At 34.6% G+C, this 20,215-nt stretch overlaps 1 protein-coding gene across 4 annotated transcripts in view; it reads left to right on the top strand.

Moving 5' to 3' along the window:
* The window catches only part of LOC108968122 (centaurin-gamma-1A), a 262,919-nt gene that overhangs the window by 191,152 nt on the left and 51,552 nt on the right, over window positions 1–20,215 (top strand). The window contains exon 1 of one of the 4 annotated variants that reach the window (XM_018931911.1): window positions 5,333–6,204. The exons of the other annotated variants lie outside the window; for them this stretch is intronic. Within the exon in view, the coding sequence (XP_018787456.1) occupies window positions 6,027–6,204 (178 nt within the window). The 5' untranslated portion in view covers window positions 5,333–6,026. Of the gene's footprint in view, window positions 1–5,332; window positions 6,205–20,215 lie in introns of those variants that run through there. 4 annotated transcript variants of the gene reach the window in all.

The raw sequence follows: 20,215 nt of genomic DNA, 5'->3' as shown, positions 1-20,215 counted from the left end.
GGCGTCCGCACGTTTGCTGTCAGCAGCCAAGTGTTGTTGTTGCCTATGCATGCAACATTATGTTCAACAAAGTATATTGCATAATTTTTAATGGCTAGCGAAAATTTATTTTTCCGGGTTGCACAAGTGGTGGACCAGGACGTCATTTAGTAGCATGTAGTGGAAATCTAAGCGAATTCTGTGGAGCTATTTGCGCTTGTAAATATTGTGTTGAAATGCATCAAGTGCGTGTCTTATGCCGCATGCCACATGTCTGCACCTTGTCTGCCACATCTAGGTTGAGTTCGGAAGATTGATGACGTTTTGTCACATGCCGGTGTTGTTAGCCACTAAAAGCCAACTAAAAGTATTAAAATGAAAACGGCCAAAAGTGCAGCTGAAAAGAGACGAAATTTGCTGCTTCGAGTGCATCTCGTTTGAGCAAAAAAATACTATTTATGATTTGTTTAGTTTTTTTCAATAGTTCATCGCCAACATAAATGCATATGTGTTGTTTAATCAACCATTGCTTTAACAAAATTCACTTCCTTTCAAACCAGCGTATATTTCGTGTTATTTTCGTACGCTAAGGGCGCAGATGTTGCACATGTTGCATGCAAAAAGTATGTTTCGCCATAAAAATTGAATTCTTGGAGCTGACTAGGTCTACATATGGAATTCCTGATTTTTTGCTAGTGTCCGATACGAAACATATTTTATTTTCTACTTCATTCATATACAAGAGTAYAATCATTAATATAGAAAAAATACTGTACTTACGATTTTCATGTATGCCCATGATTCCAAATAGCGATCACATCGCTTCGCTAGCACYCAGCAGAATATTGGACTTTATCAATATGCTTCTGCTATGTGAGTCTTTGTGATTTAGGAGAGGCCACAGTAGACCTAAGGTAGCGGTGCAATCGTCATGTAATGTGCTAATTATGAATGGCTTCTCGAAGGTCTTTTTTAAGTCTTCAACAATAATCGGYTAGCATTCGTGCACTCCACTTMCCATAATATTSCTTCTCCAWTAAGGGGTTACATGGGTTTCACAGTTTCAAGAAAAAAAATATTTTTATTGTATCATTTAATTCAATAACATATCTAGAATATTGTCTTAAATACTTAAAATAAAAAAATCAATATTTTGAAAATTCTAATTGCATGTAACCATGATGGAAACAGTCATCTTATTCGCCACTCACAGCATCCGAATTCGCCAGAAAGAAATTCAGATGAGCAACCATCATATACATGCACCCAAAGCTTTATATGGCATTATAAGTTAATTTATTAAGGCTTTGTAATTAAGTGGATTTAGTAAATTTACTCTTAAARATTTTAAAATGTTCAGTTTATTACAGGCTGAAGGAGAGCGTAAAGCATGTATTAATGTTGTACCGAAATATGTTGATACCGTTAAATTGGTGATATGGAAATTTCATATTTTTTGGAATATGCTACATTTAATTTCAAAAAAAAAAATTTTTTTCAGTGTTTTTTTTTCGCAGTTGCGTTTAAACACTTAGCCACACCCACTGGACTTAATTCGCGCGAGGGTGTTATCCCCACACATACATACATAGTCACTCAAATAACCGAATATTTTAGTCATTCACAGGCAGCTTTCGCTTTAATTACAGCGCCAACGTCGTCTAAAGTGTCAGATAAAGTGCCCGCAGCATTAGGGGTGAAAGCTGGACCGAGACTTACTTACGTTTTTCTAGTTACTTAGCAAATATTTAATTGAATTTTGGATTGTCCTTACAGCAAATGCATGCGTGATGGTGCGGAAGCGTCGGTTGTTGCATATTATGCATGAATCAGTGCACACTGTGTTGGCGCAAGTGACAAAATTTAAAAARGATTTTATTTGAGATTTTCTTTCAGTGCATTTATAGTGGAGTGTTATATTACTTTAACTAAATTTAACTTATTTAATGCGATAAAATTGAAAGTTATCACATCGAAAGTGTAAACGTCCCTATAAGGGCAGGACACGCTTCGTCAACCCTTCTAATGAAGCTAAAGCTTCTATTCTTCTATTAACTTATACAKAAAGTGAACATGAAGGTTAACGTCAAGGCGATTTCACTTGGCTACTTTATTAACAATCATTGCTATATATTGGTTAGTCGAAAAACTTCAATGAAGCTTAAAATCTCACCTTTCCAATACTACATATATGTATATTATGACACAATTTGATTGGCAGCACTGGAGATGTACGACTGCAACGACATCTAATGAATACGAAAAGATTTTTTCGACTACCCATTTTTATATTTATAGCCTCTATTTATGTTAGTTTAGACATCTGATCCCTTTCACAGACTCTTATTAATAGCCTTTGTCAAGGCAAAAATAAAATGTTGAGCGAATTCCAGTTCTTTAACAAAAAACTTGGAAATTTTGTCTCGAATAGTCTAAACAAAGCCACCATTTTGTCCAAGCTTTCCCTGCAACTGACGTTATTACTGATTTATTCCCTCATTCACTTTCTAACAAAACTTATATTATCTCTGAGTATCTTTCATTTATTGCATATTWATCGACTAATATAATCCTATAATGCAATCGCAAGCCGATTTAATAGCATTTATTTGAATTTGATCAGCACGGCTTCCCACGAAATCCCTTTCCCRAGCCACTCACTCAGTCACGTCAATCAGCTAATCAATCTAGTTGTTAGGTTAGCTCCCGCAATCCTTGCCAACCAGCAGCCTGACACACTTTTTCTACAAACACACACCCACACGTATGTATATGCCGTGCTTACATAAGCTTAGCAGTGCAAGTGCGCCAGCCAATTTTCCTTCCTTTCGCGCTTCTAAATGGAGCCATTACTGCAGTTCATCGTTGGCTGACGCTGGCTTTGCGATGACATAATCTGACTCAATAACATACCTACCACACGCACACTCATACACATATGCGGTGTAAGTTACCTACTTAGAGTCGCCATGCCAGAAGTTTGTTGAGCTTAAAAAAAACATTATCATAAGCACGCTTACGTGTGTGTGTGTGTATATATGTGTGCACACAGATGTACATATAGTGAGAGTTATCGCCTTAACTTTTCAACTTGTTCCCGCAGAATTTTTATTACCTTCATACACAGACGCGTGTGTAGTAGTATGTGCATACATATATTTATAAGTATCTGCATATACTCTCATATGTACAGTAATGCACCAGCAACAATAACAACACTGTTATGCTGCATGTTGCAAGCAAGAATTCTGTCAATCACTTACCTTACCGGTAAGGTAATCCAATTGACGTGGGAAATTTGTAGGGAAATTATTTACTACCCCACCGAACAACGAACATGTTGCAACTGTTAAGTAACAAAATAACAGAATGTAGAGTAACAGTTAAACTAAAAACAGCGTTAACATTTTAACTTTGAAGCAATATTAGAAGAAAAAAATACTGTTATTGCTTTAATAACAAATATTTAGTTTTTCTATTTTTGCGTAATTTCCCTCCATGTCAATTTATATGAAACTAGAACCACGTCAACGTGTAGTTAATGAGCCATGCAAATTTTATAACGCAGATTGGGCCAGCTTCTACAACGATTTTAAATTTCTTACATTAATTTGATGTGAATTTATTATAATGTAATTTTTTATGCATGAACTTAAGGAGATTTGCATTAGATACATACGTATATACAGCCACGGACACATTAATAGCACACTTGGTCTTCATATAAAAKACCTTTACATATTCCTTATTTGAAAAAAAAAAGAAAAAGTGAGTTTAGTCATCAATATTATTCGAAATGTATAACTTTTTTGAAATAATTATGACTATCACATTGTTATTAGATGCCTTAACTTAAAAATTTCTCTTATTCACTCTGTTAAACCGAAAAATCAATCATATTTAGGTAAGACGCTCTTTAAAGAATATATTCTACATTATGGACCATTTGACTGTTAAATTATAACAATTTTTGCCGCTTTTGCAGTTAGTATGCATAATGTTTGAGAAAAGGAATGAAATTAATAAGCATTTTGTACTATTTCCACTATACACATTTTTGCTGCATGCTTTTCAGCAGTTTTGGATATCGCTCTTGAAAAATTGAATATAAATCCTCCTCAACTCTCGTCGATAAATCATCAACATAATTAATTTTATTTATAGCGCCATGGCTGTACATACATACATGTGTTTATCTACAACGACCATGACCTCAGCTTCCTTTCACTTAGTTTCACATGCTGATWGACGCTGTTTGACTCACATATATTCATTCATATCTATATACATACATATGTACATGCTTAGCTTTCTTTAACGAATTGGCTAACACAAAGTCTTTGGCAGCAACTGACCMATTTCCTGCAGCTTTACGGCAAGTACGTAAAAGTAAAGCACCTGATTGCTCGAAATACATATAAGCGACTCGTGAAACATATGTATGTGTATGAAGTATGTGAATATGTGTATATTTTTATATATTTCTCCAACAAACATTAACGTGTATTTATATATGTGGATACTTACAGACATTCATGTACTAAAAGCATGCTAATTTACAAACTGCCAACCTMTATTCATGCATAACTTAGCCAACAACAAATGTATCAAATTACCTGCGTTTATAAGCAACAACATCAAATCAAGTGTTTCGCGTAATCAACGCTGACGTGCGGCATTAAAAATATACTTTTACGTGTTTGCATATTTATTATGAATTTTTTCTCCGTCACTTAGCAAGTGCAGTGTGTTTGTTATCTGCGCAGGGGAGCGCAAAATTGTTGTTTTCAAATTTAGCCAWTAGCCAAATGTTAACTTAGTAAGCRCTAGCAGCGTTAATAAACAGAAAATGTTAATATAGTGTACACCAATAACATAAATGTGTAAATAGCATTAACAGATAATRTTGACAAATCTAACAGCGAATGTTAATGTTACTGCATTAATAGCTGGTTTAATGGAATGCTAACAGCACACTGTCCGTTGGTAACATTTTGTTTACCTCTGCATTAACAGTCGTAGGTTGTACTGCAACAGAAACTGGTTTGCATCTGCAGCTCGTCGATTACCGGTCGTGTGCTTGCTTATTCACATGYTATTGCTTTTGCCGGTTATACGCTGCTGTTGAAGCGAAATATCCCTTAGTTTTGATTTGACTTCGTATTTGAGTGGTTTGTTGTGYGTTCGTAGCGCGTTTCATTAATCGTATGAACGAAAATACACGCGCATTTAACGCGTAGTGGAAAGTGTATACAAACAGTAATAATAAATTATGTGTGTGGACTTTTTGAAAAATAATTTCAATTGAAATAAATTATAAAATTTGCTTTTGTGTATGTGTGACGGCGAAAATATTTCGCAAATGGGTGGAAAATTTGCAATTGCGAAACAGTGAAAATAAATTTATTTTTGTTTAACTAAAAAATAGTTGATTTGTTAAAGATAACGGATCGGAAGTTACTTCCAAACGAGTCCGCATAAACCTACAACCGTATTTCATCACCACAGCGCCGCTTATATCACACAAGGGCAACAGATTGGATTTGAAATTCGCGGATAAAAGCAAAAAACCACAAAATAAATTTATGCAAAAATGTGTATTATACAACTCATCACAATTAGCAGGTGACTAAAGCGCAGCAAGAGCCATCGAAAAGCGAAAAACATCAAGTGTTACGAAGAATAAGACATCTTAGTCACAAGTTAATAAATATTTACACATGCAAATTATTCTGCGACAATGAATTCGAAACAAAAAATAATAATAAAAATCATAATATAACAACATGCTTACCAAACTTGAAATAGCGAAGAAATCACAAGCGAACAACAAACGTTGGAATACCAACCAAAAGTGTTGACAAATTTTAATGCAAAGAGCGTGACAAAAAGAAGTACGACACAATTTTTGAAGTGGTGAAATAARTGTTTAGTGAATAATGAAAATTGTGCTAAAAACTAAAATCGTTTTGAGAATCTACATGCAGTCGGTTTAAATTGTCGTACCACCCTAACAAATTAACTACTTCTCTTCAAATTCATGCAACATGTTGGCCGTGAAGAATTTCTTTTTACCCGAACGCACGGCGGCAGCAAAGCCGCCCGAAACGCCACAGCGTTTTTCACGCATGCCTGAAGCTTTTCTGCGTTCCATACGACGGCGTTCGTTGCGWGTAAAGCGCGCCAAAAGCTTGGTGGTGCCCGATCGCGAGAAGCGGAAATCAGGTGAGGTAGCGTGTTGTCTTGGAGTGTGAGAATTACGCGGAGATGGAGAGTAATTAACATAAATAGTTATTTATAATACGAGGCTGAATACAAAGATCGTTAAACATAAAGAAGGTTTAATACGGGACTCAATGCGAAGATCGTTAAATACAAATATTTTTTTACTAATAAAATGAGAAGTGAATTCGGTGGGTTTTTTCGTGGAATATTAGCAGATTGTTTTATTTTTGCTGTATATAAGCTATCAAAAATAAACTGCAAAATTGTACTGAATTAAGAGCTTATCGCTAGTTGAAAGCTCACACGAAAGCTTTCACTTAATGTGCTGAGCTGAAAGCTTATTATTAGATGAAAGTTCTCACGACAGCATATCACTAAATTAAATCTCCGACGAAGGCTTTAACTGATCTGAAATCACTAGAAGTAAGCTCTTACGAAAGCATATTACTAGTTCAAAGTTCTCACGAAAGTATATCACTAGTTGTAATACACATCTTTCGTAAGCTTTCAAAATCAAGCTTATGACTAGGTGAGAACTCTGTCGTAAGTTTTTAACTCCAGCATAAAGCTTTCACTAAAGTTTGGGTTAATTACAAACCTTTCAATACCAAAGCCATATAAATATTTTAAACTGAATATATTTTTACCACCATCATAAATTCGCAAACAACCCGCAACTAATCAGTAGTTTCGACTTTTTGGTCTCTAGCTTCAAAAACCTTCGAAAAGAACATTTCGACTTTGGACATAATTGGCGACTTATGCCGTCTTTGCCCAGTTATTAACGAGCAAACAAGTGTTTTTGGCCGCAAGCACGTCGCCACTGTTTAGACAATAATCGCTTGAGAGATCAACAACAACAACAACAAACGCAACATAAGGTTGTTGTTAGTTGACAATGCACAACTTTTAGCACTTCGGTGTTAACTGCCGAGCAATTAAAGAGTCGCATGCGCTAAGCACTTGACGGCGGACGGCGGACGTCGGCTGCCGGTTGATGTGGAATAAATGAATATGGACGGCGGCGTGTCGGCGCTGACCGGCTAAGTGGCTGCGGCTGCACAGTGATTTGTTTAATAATTTCTTTTGCAGTTTGATCTTGTTAACTCGTTTAATTAGCCACCAACTTTGGTTATGTTTCATTTCAATTTAAAAGGTTTATACATTTTTCCTTATTTTTGTTTTCGCTTTTTCRATTACGAAACACTTGACCTGTTTTTCATTTCATTGGTGGCATGCAACCTAATACTGTCATATGTAATTKTTGTTATTGCCTGTATAATTGCTTTATTTGTGTATATTGTGTTTTAATGACTACGCRTTGGCTTCGTCAGCAAAAGCTGCGGAAATGTAATGGACTCCGAAATTTTCAGTAGCGATTTTCCGCTGCGCTGTGGTTTCATCATGCCACTGTGGTGYATTGGTGSGGTAASAGTTGTTTGGCGGTAAACATCGATTTTACTTGTAATTCAATTGAAAACATGTCTGTCGTGTTTRTTGTTGCTGTTATTGCAATTGGAAATGCTGTTCAAAGCTGGTAGTGGTATCTGTTTGCTAAGCGTTRCCACTGCTGTCTTGCTGACAGTTGTTCATTGTCACATTTACTGCTTTGTTGCTGCTGTTACGCTAGTTGTTGTTTCTTCTTTGTTTTTGCTTGTCTCTTATTTGATTTTACTACATATGCTCATTTCAAATTCAGGTTTGCCAGCCTATTGAAATTGCAGCTTGTTCGGAAGTGTAATAGGCGGAAACTATTGTACTTGATTTTTGCACAATTTTTCTCTCTTCATTGCATAAAAAATTTCGCGAGTTTTTTCTTGTTAATTTCATCACTAGTTACTCTTATCAATAACCTATGAAATATTGCGCAATAAAAATGCCTAAGCTATTAGTGCTACCCATAGTTAATTGCCTCGTCCTGGCTAATCGTGCTTACATAACATACTTCACAGCTAATTCGCTTAGCTTGTGAAACCATTAATTGCCACCTTCCTTTTTAATTCTATTAAAGTTTYTCTCAACGCTGAAATGTGCGCTAAAATTGCAATTGACATCGATTAAGAAATGCAAACTGCGATAAACAGCTGCAATAACAACGAAAACATCACACTTTGCGTAAATCATGTCAAGCGGCGCGCAGCTAACGAGGAATAGACAGCAGTGAAAAGTGTCGTACAAGCAACTGGCATGTATAAATTTAAAAATGTAAATATGTGTGTGTTAATAAAAGTGTCAGCAATGGTTTCTGACAGCGATGCATGCAGTGACGAACAGGCAGTCAGTTGCTGCAGCAGTGACAGTTGTCAGCAACATTTTTGCGAAATTAATAAAAACGAACACACACTTGTTTAATGTGTTGTATATATGTATATATATATGTATGTGTGCGTGAGTGTGTGCTCATTGTAGATGTGTGAGTGCATAGAAAAAAAGAGTAAAATCAGTTTAAGCGTTGGGTATTCACGCACATCTTCCGCCTTCGTACGCCACTTCAACCCACTTGTCACATTCACACACAAATATACACKTACACACTCACACATTATAAATTGTAACTATTTGGAATTTCACATTTGCAAATGTGCCATGTGACAAATTGGATGTTGTTGTTGTTGTTGCTGCTGCCAATGACGTGGAATTTATGTATTTAGTGACTGTAATGTGTTGGAATTTGTGATGGGTATTCCGTGTATTTGAAAATGGGTCGAATAAATGCGCTAGACTGACTGACAATATTTGTCTAAGCATTAGTAAGCACAACACACATGCTCGCACGTTCTGCAGCATTTAATGCTAAACGCTCTTCATTGCTCATGAATACAGAGTTGCTTCGCATATTTGGTTAACCATTGGATTTGGTTGCGATGGGAAAGAATAGGTCTTAATTTTGGTATGCAAAACGGGAAGCAGGCAGTCTACTTCCTGAATGCATACTAATTTGCGAAAAGAGTACATATGTATGTACATATATMAATATRTATTTAWATGAGTTTTYCATACAAKCTTTTGAYTTCGATCGTTMAGTTTGTTTGGCAGCTATATGCCATAGTAGTCCGTTATCGGCGATTCCGACAAATAAGAAGCCTCTTAGGGAGAAACCGACATGTACCGAATTTCAGTTCGATATCTCATAAACTGAACGACTATACAGATAATATTAATTAATAATGAGAAATATAATATTAAAATATTAATAATAATATTAAATTAAAATAAAATTTTAACGAAAACCTTACAAATAACTCCAATAGCAACTCAAACACCTTTACGTTACAATATTGTCACATTTTTTTCGCAAAAACTAACAATTATTTGAATCCTATACAAACGCACGAACCATTAAMAAGACGAAAATTAATAATTATGTAAAAAATTATTGCAAAAATAAAAATATTTTTTTATGAAAAAATATAATTAGTGTCGCTAGCAAATTAAACTTTTATTGRAGCATAAAACTGAAAAATTTAAACACATTGGTATGTATTCATATGTCAAACAAAAGAGTTTCCGCAATCATTTCTTCCAACATTTCGGTCATTTGTYGTATTTTAACGAACTATTGCGGTTATTGATTATTATTAACATATTTCGGTGTTACCAAAACTCAAATGTCATAACAGAGGCAGTTTTAAGGCCATTTCATKATTAGCTTTACAGCATTTGACGAGCAGCGCACGTGGAGACAGCTTGAAAGAAGCTGAACTGCAATAATAGCACATTTCAACACTTTGGTTTTTTGTTTTGGTTTTTGGTAAAAGTTGCGGCAACACACCGCGCACTATTATTAAAACCATTATTATGAATAAGAGCTCTGCGATATGTGTGTGTGATGATGGCAGCAAATGAAAGACGAAGCTTTGCTTGTGAGGGGCTGACCCGCTAAATCAATAATGCSGAAACGCGCCAAAGCAGTTGCTGTCGTCAAGCGTTTGATGCCGAAACGGCGGCGCACTCTTTTATGCATATGTAGGTATACATATATGTATGTATAGTATATATATATATATATAGGTAATTATATGCACCAGTTGTGCATGTGTTATAAGTAAATAGTTTGTGGCAACTAAAATGGCTTATTGAGTTATGTCGTTATGAAGCCCAACAATATTGACCAAGCGCATAATGCAATAACAGCGCGTTATATTTTTACAAGCAGGTTACGTTGTATGATCATATGCAAGACTGGACCATACTGCCATGTCACAATGCGCCGCAATTTTCGCATGACAAAAAGTTCAMGCAACAACAAAGTACTGCAGCCCAATGCATTGCGATTATTTTCGAGTATTAGTTAAAATTTTGGCTTTAGTTAGTTTGCCAGTTTTAAATTGCCGGAACTTTTACTTTTCCGCTGTCCAATAGCCAGATAAAATTGCTGTTATTACGAGCACTGCATTTTCACACATTAATGACGCCAATTTTTTTCAATTAAATTACACAGCAACACAACAACAAAACAACAACAAAGTAGTTTTATGTTGAGTGCGAGTGCAACACGGACCCAAACGGGTATTATTATGAGAAAAACAAAGGCAAAAAAATAAAAGATTAACTAAGCTGAGAAAACAGAGATGTGTGGTGTGATTTATGAAATTGTGTAGCGAATAATAATAATTACTTAATTACATGTTTGCGTTGAAATGTGATAATACTTTCGTGCACACGAATATACTTTTTAAGACCGTATTATTATGTGTTTTTTATTGTTGTTATGAGTTTGTTGGTTAACAATGTTTTTTTCGGAAAAATTCGAAGGTGGTTTGAGGCATTACACATTTTTTAATTTATTTTTTATTTTTTTTTTGTAAAAAAATTAATTAAGTAATATTAAGTTAAGGCATATGTACTTGTTAATATTAAGTTTCTCCAAACTTTTTCTTAAATGTTTGTGTCCACTTGCAAGTCAGAAAATACAGGTTCTCATCAAAAAGTCAAGTAGTCAAAATTGTATTTCTGGCAAAATAACGATTTCTCAAAAAGGTCATTTTTTGTAAAAAGAATATTTACGCTTCAAATTGGCTTAAACACACACACAAATATGGTACGACACAATGTGATTCGTAGCACTAGAGATATACGAGTGCAATGAMATCTATTGACAAAGTACGAAAATACTTTTTCGACTAGCCAATATAATAGTGATATTTTTATTTGGCAGTTGTCTTCCCGAAATTTTTTATATCATAGATTATTATTCAAGGCAAGGCTACAATCTGAGAACAAWTTTCTGAGATCGGACCGTTATAGCAAATAGCTATCATACAAACCTTTCGATCAGAAACAATACAAAGACATTTGTATACCCTATGATACCAYAAGAAATGCAGATGTGACGATTATTATAGCTTCAGTGCAACCGAAGTTGTTTTTTTTTTGTTTTGTGTTATTTTAAATAAATTTTGARACTTAAAAGAATAGAAGGAACTTAAACAAATACTTTATGTTGAGCATTTAGCGCGTGCTTCAAAATCTAAAATTGTTGCTAGTAACCTTATTTACATAATTATTCTATTATTTTTCCGATAGCTGTGAAATTAATGCATTTTTAATTGTCTTTCGAGTTAGTTTACTGTCCGCTTAAACTCGCAACATTGCYTCTCAATGCAAAGGAAATTAATGCAGCCACCGAATGCCTTATCTGCATTATTCATACATATGTATATATTTAAGAATTGCTCACTAATAGGTTATCGCCTTGTCACTTACAGAACGTTGAGTGCATTTTTTATTAAAAAAGAAATCTCAAACTAGTTTTTTATTATTTTATTATTATTTTTAATTAATTTTAATTAATTTAATTGTCAAATGACTTAATTATGCTAATTTTAAATAGATTAGATTAGATTAAAGAATATGCATTTATAATAAAAAACTTAATTTCGACTGATTGCATTCAAATTTCACCACGTGATGATTATATATTTATATATTTTTTCTTCATTAGTATATGTATAAACCGTTTTATAGCTGTATTTATTTAGCACTTTATATCAAATGTACTTCATTTTCTGTAATACCACTTAAATCCTTGACTGTTGGTTTAAGAAAAAAGTCCTTGATTTTTCTAGCAGTCGGGCGTTCAACCGCTCATAAATCAACGGCCATAAGTCGCCTCTATAATCTGCGAGTTTGCGACTATTTTTTTAGTCAACAATTTRTTGTTATTTTTGTAATTTTGCAAAACAAAAACACGGCTTTCTTATCTGCAACATCAACGCTTATCTAACGGCATTTAGCTGAGCACTAGTATTTACGTAGATAGCATTTATTTACGCCAATGACTTTTCTTTGTSGTGTTCGTTTCGCTGAGCGGCAGAGAAGGCAGCACGTGAGGTGGAGCAGAAAGCGGAGGGGATAGCTTTTAGATTGTTTAATGTTTATTGCTGACAACGGTCACTATCTATCGAGCGCTTTATCAAAATCTATATGCAAACGTTGGCGCAACTGTAAAAATAGCAGAATTCTTTAGTTTTGTTTTGGAAATATTTTGCTTTGTGATTTATCAAGTTTGTTACGTAAATATATGCAAAAAACCATATATAGAAACCACTCACATTGAACTTTGAAATTTGAGTTTTGGTTATAAAGTGGTTATGATAAATAGTTATRTATTGGTTATATCTGACAGCGGAAGCCAAAAATCTAATGCTACATACATATAAGTAATATGATGTAGTGAATCGTAAGCCATAAAAAAACTAATTTTGTATCATTGTTTTGCATTTTAGATGACGATGTATACATATTTTACAAAGTTCCTTTCTAAAAGTAGTGTTTCAGCTCATGAACCCTTAGAAAGAAATGTCTTTTTTGCGAACCATTATCTATTGCGAAATATTTGTTAATTAATTTTATTGCGTTTCCCATATATTTTTACTCATTGTTTGCACATTCCATTTGTCTCATTGGCTTTAGATAACTCATTGTTGTCTCAGCACCGCTTATGTACTCGCGCATTTGTGTAMACAAAGCCTTTATTCATAAAATACGAAATTATTTATTAATACCTGTTTCGTCGCTTATTTGCAGAATTCCGTTAAATTTCAACCGCTCGCTCAAATGCTTTTTAAAAATGTAAAATTTTCGCCAAATGACATCATTGCCGCATTTATATGCCAAAATAATTAGCGGAATTGAGTGTCAAGTTTAGAAAAAGGCTTTTGTCTGTGCGATTCTAAACTATGCCTCGATAATTTGCAGCAAACGTTGAGTGACACAAGTGAGACAAACTGCGAATCAAGTGTAGCAAATGACATACTGAATAATTAAAAATTATTATAAATTTATTTCATTTTATGATTGTTTTTGTAGTTCAGTGGGTCGTATGGATGAGTTTTTACAGTAGATTTTGTTGTAAAAAAAGTGTTCTTACTTTTGATATTGTTATAGTGAGGGTACATGGGTTTTACCGTTTCCAAAAATCGAGTTTTTATTAGCTTATAACATTTCTAGAATATTKTTTTTAATTCTCAAGGTGATCCGAGTAATAGTTTTGGGGATACAGACTGAGTTTTGAATATTTTCCTTTTAAATTTTCACAAAATATTTTTTTAATTATCTTTGGAATATTAAAAATTTTAATAAAATATTTAATTTTGCATATGAAATTATTGAAAATATACCGTTCTTGCTCGAGGTAACCTACATATGTAATAACCTTTAGGAGGTATGGCCACTTCAGAGTCCAAAAAAAATCTCGTTTTTCGTAATTTGATTTTAAGAAACATTTTACTGGGTAAATACATCAAAATAACGTAGATTTTAAGGAATTTAATGTAGTTTAACAATCTGATTTATTTTGATAATTTTTGGATTCCGTTGATACCATAGCCTATCTACAAGAGCACTTCGGAAGTGTTTTTCTGCTCAAAATTACCAAAAATCCAGAAACTAAACAAATCTATTATTACAATAATGAATAGTACTAACGATGGAAGCCAGACTAGAATTTTCGATGTTTGTCAAAAAAAACTGGCGTCCGCAAAAAAAAACTTCACTTCAGAGAGGCTTAAGGGGCTGTTCTAGTATAGAAATGAAAAAAWTCGAAATTTTTTGTTCATWTGTCGATAGCTTAGATATTCAAAAATGTATCCATAACTGGATTTTTCATAGTTCAAATCATTTGCGAAGTTATTGGCGTTTTAKTATCGTGTCAACTGGACCAGGCAACGTTAACCAAAACTTTGAAAGCGTTTTCTCGAAACTACATTTTTTGAGGTGGTTGATATGATACTAAAGTGCTACTTAACTAATTTCTTTGAAATTTGATAAATGGTCTTGTACATCTCTCCAAATTTTGTTTTTAAAAATTCGAAAATATTTTAAAATGATTTTTGTCATTTTATGAACTTTTTTTACTTTGGCAAGGGTCAATGTGATAGCGACATCTTTCTCTTCTCTACTGAGGTAGACACCGTTTATGCGGTTATAGCCRAACGTATAAGTATATAGTATATTTAATTTTTCCTTTTAACGAGTGTAATTTTTCAAAAYACAAAAATATGTTTTGCTCATTAGAAGAAGAAAACTCGAATGTCTATTTACTTAACACTTGTTGCCACACACGAGCGTGTTAGATAACACGAGCACGATTTGCGTCGCGGCAATAATTGCCAGCAAATGTTCAAAATCAATTTAAACGTTTTTACACAAATTTCAACAGACTTGTTGATTATTTCAGATGTTCTCACTGCTTGTTGTTGCAATTTGTCATTTTTGAATTTTTATCTGAACTTTTGCTTGAGCGAAAGTAATTACAATTTCCTACCCATRTGTCTGAGACAAAAAAAAAAGCAAATGAACAGACATTCACAGCGCAGTATCAGAGATGATGAGATCACTCCATTTCGTACACTTGGGAGATTTATAAAAACTTTTAGCAAAATAGCTGCGTCGAATGCCAACGGCAAACGCGCATTTTGTGCATCTGAAACAGCAAGCAGATACAAACGATGATCAGATATTTGCCCACACACACCCACAAATAACATACGAATAAATGGGTGTGCGTCATAAGGCTTTATGGTTTGTTAAGATTATTAATTTTTGGTATAAATGCTAAATAAACGCAAAATATTAACCTATTTTGTGGAAATGCGCAGCGCTAGTTCCAGCTGGTCACRCTTCTAAGTACATGCTATACATACATATCGTCAACTAAAATGCAAAACAACATATCATCAAAAAAGTCGAAATTGAGTTTATTAGTGCTTACGATTCAATTCATCGTATTARCATACAATTTTCGACTTCCTCTGATAGACATAACCAACATATAACTAATACATAACCAATTTATAAACAAAACTCATTTTATTTAATATTAATGGTTTCTATGATATCGATTTTCCTTCGTATGTAAACTTATGAAAAATGATGTTATGTTTTTTTGCATTTTGGGTGACTATATRTAGCTAGAATCGTATAATTTACGACACGATCATATTTTCTTGATATGCTTGTAGAGATTCTATCTTGCACTGTTGGCACACACGATAGTTTTGTAAGCAACTGCTTACCTTCCTCATTGCTTCATTTGAAACTTTGTTTCACTTTTAACTCACTTCGTTATTAGCTTGCGCSACGCTGCCGAAAACGCCAGTCATTCTACAAGAAATTAATGAACTCATCYAAAAACTAGCTGCAAAAATAATGTCCATATTTTTTTTTTTATAAAATACATGTCATCATTTTTTCTATTTATATTATTTATTTCTTCTACAACARCCGTTATATTATATTGTCTAAAGGTGCAAGAAACCAGGGAGACTGACATGCTGTTTTTTCGTCATCCTTGAGTATCACTTTAGTTAGTACCCTTTTTCGTCGCTTTTAACAACTTCATTTTCACACTGTCATCAATTTGATTTTTTGCTTTGTTGCTTATACAAAAAAAAAATCGCCATGTCATCCACTGAAATATCAATAATAAGTGAAATGTTGACCCTGATCGCCACTCAAGTTTCGAGGATCATCAAATATGAAAGCGCGAGTTTCCCTTTCTTATGAGTGAAATCGACATAKTGTGAATACGAGTATTGTAAGTGTGTGCTGTTGATCAAAACAAATAGATAATGGTTGTAACTTCCTAACCTTCTTGACTTTTCTGTGATTAATTGTTTTTATTAGAGGGYATACCTTGTGTACTTTTATTGGGCGATAGCTGTATATCGAACTGTAGGTGGAGATGCGAGTRTACAGTGATAAATGTTTATAAAGATGAAGTATTTATAACCAAATATAATGTTAGCATTTTCTTAAGTMATTTCTGTGAAGTCTCTTTATTCTCAATCTCAAAAATTTTGCTGAAAAAAGTTGAATAAATTACACTGAGCCAACCTTATTTGGCGAACTTTTACCTACATTTTTGATTGGATGTTGAATTTACGAGCAATTTGTTGACTCTATATAAGGMAAGACTCCAAAAAATTTACATAATTGACAAAACCGTGAATCAATTTGAGTTAATACCTTTTTTATTTAACTCAAACTCATAAAAGTAAGCAAATAAAGGTAAATCCATAAATTTTCACGGTCACATTTCATAATGCGGGCGTTCTTTATTTGATAACCAATGTGTTTATAATAATTTAAAGTGGTGTTCTAGTCTAGAGGCCAGAATTTCAAGCGCTTTTGTGACAATTGATAAAGCAAAGCATTTAATATTTTTTCTATTGAATTTTTTCATCATTTGTGTATTTATATTTGAAGAGTACACAATATTTATTTAAAAAAAAAAAATAAATTGAATTATATGTTCTTCAAGTAGATTTGGAAAAGGCCGTGTCCTCCTCGCCATGATTTCATCCCTGCGATCATCTGAAAAATAAAACAATGGCTTCTTGGTTAGTAGCAGCAGTTTCAGGTAGCGTAAGTGAACACTGATTTAACCACTTGGCAAGATACTAAAGCAACTATAACTTCGAAAAAAATATGAATTTTGGAAAATCCTTTTAGGAAGATATTTTTAAATATCTAAACTAAAGAATTATGAGAAAACATATTTTTTKGATTTTTTTCAAATTTTTAGCCAAGAACATCCGCTTAAGTAAATTACCACAAGTCGCGCTGACACATTAAACAAAAATGCTTAACAAAACTTATTTCTATGCGCATACCAAATGATGCAGATTTTTATCAGCTAAGCATATTTGACACAATATTTTCTTGACATCGTTGACCTTTTTCTTATTTCTTTTCCACTAAACCCATTTTGTTTAACTTTTGAGTGCTCCCCTTAAAAATAACTGGCATTTATGCAACAATTACGGTAAACTCGTGCGACGCTGAACGCGCAAAAAGTGTAATTTAAAACCGCCACGCCCACTCTATCACGTCTAACTCACAGCGCCAGCCTACACTAGGCCAGTTGAGTGGCGTAACCAGCAATAAGGAACCGCCACTAAACGGTAGCGAAGCAGATTGGCGCCGCTAAAAGTCCAACAGGTTAACACCAGCCGCTTGTTTGGCGCACTCTCGATCATGTACAGCAAGCCAATTGCCAAGCCAGAACTGAATGTGTGTCTTGAAAACGGTGGTGCAGCAGATTCATAGAAGCTACGACTGCGTCTGCGTTTTGGAAAAGCCAACTCTGCCAGTTTGTCAGCCGTAAAACATGAATGTGACTGTTGTAGATTAGACGATCTACATCTAACAGGCAGTCGGACCGCCGCGCGGCTTCATGCGGCCACTGACCGGTGATTTATTTTGCGCGTGCCGTAACGCCTTGCCCAAATGTTGCGCGYATTCGTTGTGAAAAGTCACAATAGAGTTAATTTCTTTACGCGCCGTCTGCGCATTTCAAGTCAAGTAGCAGCGACTGGCGTGCTGCAAACAGTGATTAACTGATYACTGAACTRAAGGAAATTGTGCGCCGTCTGCACACACGTCACAGCCGGTTCAATTAGCTAAAGAGGCGTACAAATTACAAGGAGCACCAAGCAGAGTTGATAGAAACGGCCTTCCAAGGCAGCGACAGGTAGTGGCTTAGYAGCGTCCGGCGCGCGTCGCGTCGCTCAAATGGCGGACGACAGTGAAAGATGCGCGTCGCGATCTGTATAGATCGCTGTCGATCACCGCTAATCGTTCGAGCGTCGGACGTGCGCAACACAAGCAGGTTARCTGTATAGCTCGAACCCCTTAACAATACGTCSCCTTGCAGCGCCTTTCTTCTGCGACAAATGTGCACTCATTATACATTTGCTTGTGCGCTGGCACGTCTCGCGCCTGCTTTGTTGTTGGCGGCGATTTAAAAATAGTCAATTGCTGTAGAAATTGAAAATTGCCAATATGTTTGACTWGTGCTGCAGCATTCTTTTGCTTGCCTTATTGGTGGAGCGTCTGTTTCCTTCGCTGTTGGTTGTGTAGTATTTTTTGTAGAGARAAAGTTATTCTTAGACAAGAATGCGGATTCTTTTGGCATGTGGAAAGTGATCGATGTGAGGATGGTAAGACATTATGTTGCCCATACAGGTGTAGATGCCTGTGAAATCTAAGCGCTGAGGCATTTGCGAAAGAATTCGAATTGTGCACCAACAGGTGGACCAAAGCGCTGAAATATGGACTTGGATGGTATATTTAGATTTCTTTGAATTAATTAGCTTGCTTTGTTTTTAGAAATTCTTTAAAGTTTTATTTCCTTTTTTTTAACAAAAAATTGTTTGAAAGACTAATGTGCGGAATTTGTTGTATTAAGTTGAAAGATTAAATTGYTTCACAAAAATATCTTCGAAGATAACAAAAAAATGCAGAACATTTGAATTCGACAATCAGTTACGCTATATATTATTTAGGGGTTTGGGTCTATAAGCTCAAAAATGAGATATTCACCTCCATATGTCACCTAAACTGCAAAACAACGTATCGTAAAAAAAAAATCGAAAATCGCTGTAAAATATAATAACAAAAATATAACAATTTAATAACCAAAACTCAAATTTGTTTCAATATTTATGGTTTTTTTTATAACGTTCGCCTATAAACTTATGAAAATTTTGTGCATTAGGTGACGATATGTATTTCTAAAGCACCCTAGGTCAGTAAAACTGTGAATTTCAGCTTCTGCATTCCGTTCGATGAATATTAGAGTTAGAAAAAATCGATTTTCCTTCTCGCACACCCTTTTCACCTGTTTTCTTGTCAAAAGTAAACGCTGAATACATTTGTATTCTCCATAAAAGGTCACCCGCAGCCATATAAATGCTTCCGCTGTCAAAAGGGACATTGGAAGGAGCAACAATGGAGAATTACGTACGCTCTTTCATAAACCTTTAGTCATTGACCGTACGCACACACACACAGAAGCCTAGCTATACACATTCATACAAATATACAGTAAGCACCCATATACATATGTACAWACACTTGYCACAATTTACGTAAATTTTAATTTTTATGCTACATTTGCGCCGTCAGCCATACAAACGATTGACTGCAAACAAAAGCGCTTGGCGAAGGGCGATAAATAGAAGCAACTTACGCGGTATAATCATACAATTCGTGATGAGTATAAGCCTTTTAGGGTAATCAACTGGTTCTCCATAACTGGTTTGTGATTGAGTTCAGGCAGGCTTATAGAGCTCATCAAATAATATTTTATTTGGCGTGMATGCCGATTGTATCTGATGTTACCGAATTTCGGGTTGTCGTCATAAAATTACGATTGTAGATGCACTACAGCAGCGGAGCATTTCTAATTATTTTATTTCTGATTCAATGTGAGGTCGGAGAGACTAATCCAAACCCTGTTTTTACAATTTTTAAGTTAGATCTCTTTGGAAAAGCTTTCCACACATGCGTACTCGTACTAATAATAGGAAGGGAATTATTTGTTTTATTTTTTCCCTGCAGCGGAAGTCGTTCATTCATGCTCACTCTACTATACAACTTTTTACACTGTGACTCCCATGCACACGCACACGCTTAAAGCCACCTTTCTGCGCGCTCATTTGTTTGTATTTATTAATCGTAAGCCATATTGACTTCAATTGTCCCTTTCGTTTTTTTTTTTTTT

This window comes from Bactrocera latifrons, unplaced genomic scaffold (assembly GCF_001853355.1).
Source record: "Bactrocera latifrons isolate USDA-ARS-PBARC rearing strain unplaced genomic scaffold, ASM185335v1 scaffold_203, whole genome shotgun sequence".
Classification (NCBI taxonomy): Eukaryota; Metazoa; Arthropoda; class Insecta; order Diptera; family Tephritidae; genus Bactrocera; species Bactrocera latifrons.
Note: the sequence above shows the minus strand (reverse complement) of the source record. Positions and strands in the feature narration are given on the sequence as shown.